Source organism: Hylaeus anthracinus, unplaced genomic scaffold (genome assembly GCF_026225885.1).
Source record: "Hylaeus anthracinus isolate JK02 unplaced genomic scaffold, UHH_iyHylAnth1.0_haploid 11994, whole genome shotgun sequence".
Classification (NCBI taxonomy): Eukaryota; Metazoa; Arthropoda; class Insecta; order Hymenoptera; family Colletidae; genus Hylaeus; species Hylaeus anthracinus.
The window spans coordinates 8,388,921-8,397,033 of NW_026534341.1; the positions used below are offsets into that span (position 1 = coordinate 8,388,921).

An 8,113-nucleotide genomic window follows, 5' to 3' on the forward strand; every position below is an offset into this window, starting at 1 on the left:
GTGGAACGCGTAAAATGGAAGTTAATATTTACCGTGTAATGTAATACTCAATGTCTACCGCATGAAATGATACAATATTCTTGTAATTGAACGTAAATAGAGCTTGGCTACCGATATCTTTTAATCAATTATTCTTTATGTATAAATACCTGCATTCTCCGATTTATAGACCACGGACTGGTATCGCCATCTAGCGGTCGAGGATTTATTAATTTTGGAGACTTGAAACAGCTTGGATCAAAACTCTCGGAGTTTGGCGCTAGTGGCGCCATCAGTGATACAACCCCTAAGTTTATAGTGAAAATAGTTCCTACTATTGGTACTAGATGACACCACTAATACCTTTAATCAATTATTCTTTATTTTTCATAAATACATAATTAACACGATTCGTTGCGTTATAATACTACAATGCATTAGTTAATTTGTCAAATTGATCATTTTTATGCTGGAATAATTATTGATCGACCCTTTCAGTAAATAGTAGCATCTAGCCGCAACAGTGGCAACTATTTTCTCTATAAACTTGAGTATTTTCCCACTGATGACGCCACTATCACTGTTTTCCACCCAATGTAAAAGATAATAGTAAAATCTACGATAATAAAAGAAGAGCAACCAAACCAGATTTCAATTGTTTCAAATACGAGGAAAAGAGATTCGTACTTGCTTTGTCTTTCGAATCTCCGAATTTATCTGACATGCTGATGAACACGTTCAGGGGGTGGGATAATGAAATGAATAAGATGGCCGACGGCTGTATTCCCCTTCCCTTCTTCATGTTCTTAAAGTACTTCATTGCTTTCAAGGTGGGGGTTTATCTCATGATATATATGCAATAGAAAGGCGAGTTACATGTCTAACAACATTACTTATACTTCAACTACGAGTATACAGTTGTCCAATCGTTTCACGATGTCGGCTAAGAACGAGAAAATTGGTATAATCGGCAGGTAATATTCAATTAAGTAACATTCTCTTACAAATAATTATAATTGTCATTATATTATTATATTATTATTATATTGTCATTATATGATTATATTAAAATGTATTCAAATAAATACATAAATAATATAATTATAATCATATGTATGTATACCTACATATACACAATATATATATACAATTTAAAGCTATAATTATATTCGGGTATAAAAGAAATCATACATTAGCAATAACAAAAGTGTGAATTTGACATTAAAAACGTAATCGATCAATTTTGTAATATTGACAGGATTTCCGATTATTTTTCCGCGATTGTCATTTATGTAACATTAACTGATAAAGTATGAGTGTTTTTATCAGAAATCTGTTCCAAGTACTAGAACGATTAAGAGCTGTCATTACAATTATTATTTGCTTTCTTTTTACGTACCAATAATCGGGTATTGCGTTGTATTAACAAGACTATAATAACATATTACGTTTTCATAAATGTTATTTGCGGAAACTAAAACCTAATAAACTACATTCGCTTGTAAGTTTATTTTTCATCGATCTTATTTGAAAAATCTAACTGATGTCCTGAATTACTTCATCGTTGATAAGATAACAGTGAAAAAATTAAATGATAAACTGAAGAAGGTTACATAAATCCTCTTAAATTATGATTGTAAAATGTTTAAAATATTTCGGGGAGCTTAGAAAAGAAATAATAGAATGATTAATTGTAAGAAATTATTCTTCGTAATATAATTGCTATTTAATTATTATTTTAGCGGTTTAATCGGTCGCAGCTGGGCAATGCTTTTTGCTAGTGTAGGATATGAAGTAGTTATTTACGATATTGTAAGTGAGCAAATTAAGAAAGCACTCGAAGATATTCAACAACAATTGAACCGTCTTGAAAATGGCGGCCTTTTACGAGGTGCTCTTACCGCTGACCAACAATTTAAGTTAATTAAAGGTTTGCTTTCATACATACAGTTCCTTATATGCATCAGACGAGTCGTCCGTGAAACAAAATTTACCAATGATTCAACTAAAAATCTTTCCAAAATATTTTAAATAGGATCATCCAGTTTGGCCGAAACCGCAAAGGGAGCTAAACTTATTCAAGAGTGCGTCCCAGAGAATCTGCCTTTAAAATTGAAGGTGTACAATGAACTTGACAATGTAGTTGACGATAAAGTGATTCTGTCTTCGTCGACGTCCACATTCCGTCCATCTTTGTTTAGCGAGAAATTAAAACACCGTGATCAAGTAGTTGTGTCACATCCGGTATGTACACATATGTTAAATTTCAGTTAAAAGGTATACTTTCACCGTGAAAATGTTTTACAAGTACTTGAATATAGGTGAATCCCCCATACTACGTACCACTCGTAGAAATTGTACCTGCGCCATGGACGCGCGCTGATATACCATCGCAAACGAAAGCTATTATGATTGAAATAGGTCAAAAACCTGTCGTATTTAGCAGAGAAATTGACGGTTTCGCGTTGAACAGAATTCAGTACGTAAATTTGTAATTTATACCAGTCGGTCTTGTGGCAATTAACCATGGATTCGCTGAAAAAAATTCATGCATAATTATCCTTAGATATGCAATCTTGAACGAAGCATGGAGATTAGTAGCTGATGGAGTATTAAGCGCAAAAGATGTGGATGCAGTCATGAGCGAAGGTCTTGGAATGCGTTACGCTTTCCTCGGTGCCTTCGAAGCTGCGCATTTGAACGCCGAAGGTGGTTACTTGATATGCAATAATAGAGAACTATGTTGATCTATGTTATAAATTCTATTACTTTTCAGGAATGAAAAAGTACTGCGAGACATATAAAAATTCAATGTACAACGTAAGCATGACGTTTGGCCCCACTCCTAAATTTGAAGGTGAGATGGCGGAAAAAATTAGCAACGAACTAAATGAAATGTGTCCATTGGACAAACTTCAAGAACGACGTGCGTGGAGAGACGAAGCTTTGACAAAATTGTCCTTGTTAAAAAAAGAATTGAATAAAAAAAAGTAAATTATTATGTATGAATATTTTCTATGTTGAAATGTATTTAATTAATGAAGTTGAAATAAAAGTTACATTTCTATAATCACTTTGAACAAGGTTACGTGTCACATCATTTATTTTACCATATCCGGTAAGTTTTTACATTTTATCGTTTAAAACATTTACTCTATAAAAAGAGCATTAAGTTCAAAAAGGTTTATATTACCTGTCCAAGACTTAGTATAAAATATTATAGGTAAAATTGAAAGATGAACTCTTTAAATATAAAGTTTATTTTATTTAAATAGTATCAGAATTTAACGTTTTCCTCCAACACGTGGTGCCACCTTCTGTGTTACTTTCGCAGCTTTGTGTTTTGGTGCAGCTTTTGCTTTGGCTGGAACAACAGCCTTCTTTGTGGCCTTCGCTGCTTTCTTCTGCTCCTTCGCGGCTCTGAAATTATTAATATTTTAAACAAATTAAATTGTGTGTTTAACACGTAAATTGTAAAATATATAATATTATTGAATTTGTTTGGGCCCGCAAAAACCAAACAGTGTAAACATATAATACAATTCTGGGTGAAGCAGCCCACTTAATTTAAGACATTCTGAAATCGAATGTGATACGAAAGATCACATCCGAGGAACAGATGTCTATAATATTAATTTTTACATATACACAGATTATGCTTACTTGATTGCTTGTTCTCTCTGTGCTTTACGAATTTCTGGTTTCATATTACGTTTTGCCAAGATATCTGTAAGTGATGCACCAACAATAGCACGTTGGAATTTCTGAGTACGCCTTGTCCGCTTTTTCGATTGTTCTTCCTCTTGGCCTTTCTTATGTTTTCGTCTGTAACATACAAGTTATGTTTCACGCATATGCCTTTCATTTCTAATAATTTACAAAGGAATAAAAATAACATTACCTGTACAGAACAGTCCATGTGACTTTTCTTGGATTACGCCTCATTAAATGTGCTGCCTCACATTTCGAGTTCAAAAAAGTGAATGTCTAAAACATAGAGGTTATGATTGACACATGAATATAAACTCAACAGAAAGTCAACGTTCCTTAATTACAGATAGTTAAAAGGAAAAAGAATTTGATATCACAAGATAAACATATGTAAATTATGTTGTACCTACTTTTCCATCCACTTTAACCATGGTTTTGCCATGGCCAGGATATATTTTATATCCACTATAGGCACAAAGTCCGATCCTGAAAAGATTAACAACATACTCATGAAAGATATTTAAGCAATAAAGTTATTCGTACAGATTGAAGAAATTTTTAATGATTGCGGTATAGTGAACGGATGTCTATTGTATTAAAAATCTTCACTTACTTCATGTTGAATTATCACGAAAAGACGGATTCGACAAAAATGGCCGATCCCTACCACGTTCAATAAGACGTAGGCAATACCAATATGCTGAAACGAAAATTTTGGTAGGAAGAAAGATAACTACATAAGAATTAAAAATAATTCATAATTGGAATATGTAACTAATAATGCCAGAAAACGAAATATATGACATATAAATACATATAACAAATTAGTTTTAATGAAAGAAGAAACTTGTATAACTTTTCCTACTGCATACCAATCATTTTATAAAGTTGAAAGCACTGACACCAGGGGGGCCAAGTTCACGTATTATGGGTTGAGTTACGTCTAATTCTAACCAATTCTAACTGACACTAACTTGTAATGGTAGAATGAAAATGTGATCTCATCTTATTGTAAAATTAAACAACTGGCAACAAATTTTATCGAATGAAATGTTTAACAATAACCATCAATTAAACTAAAGATTTCATTGATTACTAATTGACATAACTGTCAAACAAACCCACGTGTTAGGTAGCTTGTGTTTGAGGTTACATTCTTACGATGAAAAATACAGAGATTGTGGGGTTTGCAAATCCCGAAGAAATAAGTGACAATGATGAAGAGAATGAAATTACAAATATCAAAAAGAAAGCATGTAAGAAGTCAGGAGGGTTTCAATCCATGGCTCTTAGTCATCCTGTCTTAAAGGGAATATTGAAACGTGGATACAAACTACCAACTCCTATACAAAGGAAGGTAAGTAATTACCAATATGTTTATTTAAACTTTATCTATTCTTTATTTGTATAAAATATATTTTTGTAGACGATTCCTTTAGCTTTGGAAGGTCGCGATGTGGTAGCAATGGCAAGGACTGGCAGTGGAAAGACTGCTTGTTTTTTAATTCCTTTGTTTGAAAAACTTAAAGCCAGACAAGCAAAAGCTGGTGCTAGAGCTTTGATTCTATCACCTACTCGTGAGCTGGCATTACAAACGTTAAAGTTTATAAAAGAATTAGGAAAATTCACAGGCTTAAAAGCATCTGTTATTTTGGGAGGTGATAGTATGGAAAATCAGTTTAGTGCAATTCATGGGAGTCCTGATATATTAGTGGCAACACCAGGCAGATTTTTGCATATTTGTATTGAGATGGATTTACAGTTGAATAGCATAGAATATGTTGTTTTCGATGAAGCTGATAGGTAAGGATTGGTATGGGTATAGATATAGGCTGATAGGTATTATATCTAATTTTTATTACATTACACAAACTTTATTATAGATTATTTGAGATGGGTTTTGGTGAACAAATTAATGAAATTGCAAACAGACTACCAGAGTCACGACAGACATTATTATTCTCCGCAACGTTACCTAAAGTTTTAGTAGATTTTGCAAAAGCTGGTTTATCTGATCCTGTTTTATTACGTTTAGATGTAGAAAGTAAAATACCAGAAGAATTAACACTTAAGTTCATAGTTTGCCGTCCAGAAGAAAAATTGGCAGTACTGCTATGTTTATTAAAAACTGTTATTAAAATTGATTCTCAGACCGTAATATTTGCCGCAACACAACACCATGTTGAATATATTCATCAGGCATGTCAATGAAATATATATAACTTAATTTTCATAAAATATTTATTTATATTTTATCTAACAGTTAGCTTCAATTAATAGGTATTAGATAAAGCAGGAATTTCTAATACATTTATTTATTCTAACTTGGATCCATCAGCACGAAAAATAAATGCGGCCAAATTTCAATCCGCTAAAGTTAAAGTTTTAGTCGTAACAGACGTCGCTGCTCGAGGTCTAGATATTCCGCATTTAGACAATGTGATCAATTTTAATTTTCCCGCAAAATCGAAACTTTTTGTACATAGAGTAGGTGAGCAACTACATTAGGTTTTATAGTCTATAAAAGCTTCATAATATGCAATCAATAATTTATTTAATAGGACGTTGCGCACGAGCGGGTCGAACTGGAACTGCTTACAATATTATATGCCCAGATGAATATGCTTATCTCGTAGATTTACATCTTTTTCTTGGCCGATCTTTACACATTGTTCCACCTTCTGGATCAATAATAGAAAATTCAGAGGGTGCTATAGGTAAAATGCCCCAAGCAATGATAGAGGAAGAACTTGCAGAATTAATAAATTGGCAAAATGGCTCCACAGATCTCGTACGTGTATTTAATATGCGGTTAAGAGGGTATTATTAAGTTTATAACTAATGTTTGCGTTTATAGCAAAATATGGAACAGGTTTGCGATAACGCATATAAACAATACGTCAGATCGCGACCAGCAGCTTCCTCCGAAAGTATTAAAAGAGTGAAGGAATTACACATTAGCAAAGCAGGTGTTATACCGGAATACTCCGACGTTTCGTCTAATACTAAGAACTTATTATCAAAAATAATGAGTTATAGACCTCAAGGAGTGCGTATATTTCTCAAACTCGCATAAATTATATGTAATTATATAGATTACGTTGTGTTAATAAATTAAAATATCCATTCGTAATAGACGATATTCGAAATCGGAGCGAAAACATCCTCTATTGACTATCAGGTAATGAAAACAAAACGATCGTATCATAAGGAAAATATTACCAATTTTCGTAGGAAGGCAGAAGAATTAGAAGCAAAAAAAGTTTTAGAAGGTACTATGAATAACAATACGAAAAAAATGAAATTGAATAAAAGTTATTTTAACAGTTAGTAATTTTACGTAGATCTGCCTAGAAGAGCGAATCTTCCTTCTAGTACGACTGACGAGGTTAATGCGGCATTTAACACAATTATTCTTCCGAAGAAAAGAAATATTGACGATTTATATAAACCTTCTAAAAAGAAAAAACGATCATTAGAACAGGACAAAGAGTTTTTCATTCCATATGTTGCCCCGGATAAACACACAGAAGATGGTTTAGCCGTTAATTCTTTCAATACGGAAGCAGATAAAGTACAAATGGATCTAACTGCCGATAATGAAGAATCCCGGCGTCTTCAAAAGCAGATTAAAAAATGGGATCGGAAAAAGAAGAAAATGGTTACAATTAATAATGTACGTGTTTTTTATATTGTTGACGAATTTATAAGTTTTGAGGTATCTGAAACTTGTATTTTTTTTTAAAGGATCGGAAGGCTAATAAAATTCGAACAGAATCCGGTGTTTGGATACCTGCTAGTTACAAAACAAATCGTTATTCAGAATGGAAAGAGAAAAGCAAAGTCGACGCCATGAACGATAGCGACGAAGAAGATTCTTCTCAAATGCAGAAGTGTATGCGATTAATTGACATTTATCATCAATATTCGACATTTATCTATCGCATATACAAATTTATTTATTTTTTTTTGTACATTCTAGTGAACACAACAGCCCACACGCATTGGGCACGTTACAATCAAAAGATTAAGGACAAAATCAAAGCAAAGAAAGAGTTGAAAACACCGGAGCAAATTCTAAAGGCGCGCAAGTTAATGGAACGAAAGCGTAATAGGAACGGTAGGAAAAGTCGCAAAGGTCAGAAAAATAGTGGAAAAAGGAAACGATAGTACATGATTTTTTGTATTGTGTAAAAATAAATGTTTTTAATTCCGCATTTTTTATTACCTTCGTTCATTTTTCATTCACAAAATATTCAAAAATCATGCTGTATTAAAAATAGTATTACGATGAATCTCCGTTTCGAGGCGATTATAAGGTATTATTCAATCTGCAAAGATTTCCGTTGCATCATTGCAGTTTATTTGCGTAATTGCTGGAGGTTCCGACGTCAGAAATTTATTACGAGTTGCTAGACGATTT

At 32.9% G+C, this 8,113-nt stretch overlaps 3 protein-coding genes and 1 non-coding gene across 4 annotated transcripts; 2 read left to right on the plus strand and 2 right to left on the minus strand.

Annotated features, from left to right (window-relative positions):
- Positions 1 to 846: 846 nt before the first annotated feature.
- Positions 847 to 3,062, plus strand: LOC128888937 (lambda-crystallin homolog). Its single transcript, XM_054146173.1, has 6 exons — positions 847 to 953; positions 1,722 to 1,909; positions 2,015 to 2,223; positions 2,301 to 2,458; positions 2,546 to 2,688; positions 2,756 to 3,062. Exons 1-6 carry the CDS (start codon positions 856 to 858, stop codon positions 2,971 to 2,973), a joined length of 1,014 nt encoding a protein of 337 aa, XP_054002148.1. The 5' UTR covers positions 847 to 855; the 3' UTR covers positions 2,974 to 3,062.
- A 159-nt stretch (positions 3,063 to 3,221) lies between these two features.
- On the minus strand, positions 3,222 to 4,385 carry LOC128888944 (60S ribosomal protein L24). Its single transcript, XM_054146181.1, has 5 exons — positions 4,304 to 4,385; positions 4,101 to 4,176; positions 3,881 to 3,966; positions 3,643 to 3,804; positions 3,222 to 3,399 (listed from the first exon to the last, which is right to left on the minus strand). Exons 1-5 carry the CDS (start codon positions 4,306 to 4,308, stop codon positions 3,264 to 3,266), a joined length of 465 nt encoding a protein of 154 aa, XP_054002156.1. The 5' UTR covers positions 4,309 to 4,385; the 3' UTR covers positions 3,222 to 3,263.
- Positions 3,475 to 3,604, minus strand: LOC128889153 (small nucleolar RNA SNORA79). The gene has a single exon (XR_008460379.1). It is a non-coding gene; the product is annotated as a small nucleolar RNA SNORA79 (small nucleolar RNA).
- A 220-nt stretch (positions 4,386 to 4,605) lies between the features above and the next one.
- Positions 4,606 to 7,907, plus strand: LOC128888921 (ATP-dependent RNA helicase DDX54). Its single transcript, XM_054146142.1, has 10 exons — positions 4,606 to 5,047; positions 5,117 to 5,493; positions 5,574 to 5,889; positions 5,971 to 6,181; positions 6,252 to 6,481; positions 6,548 to 6,739; positions 6,827 to 6,962; positions 7,035 to 7,366; positions 7,438 to 7,585; positions 7,673 to 7,907. Exons 1-10 carry the CDS (start codon positions 4,853 to 4,855, stop codon positions 7,858 to 7,860), a joined length of 2,325 nt encoding a protein of 774 aa, XP_054002117.1. The 5' UTR covers positions 4,606 to 4,852; the 3' UTR covers positions 7,861 to 7,907.
- The last annotated feature ends 206 nt before the right edge of the window (positions 7,908 to 8,113 follow it).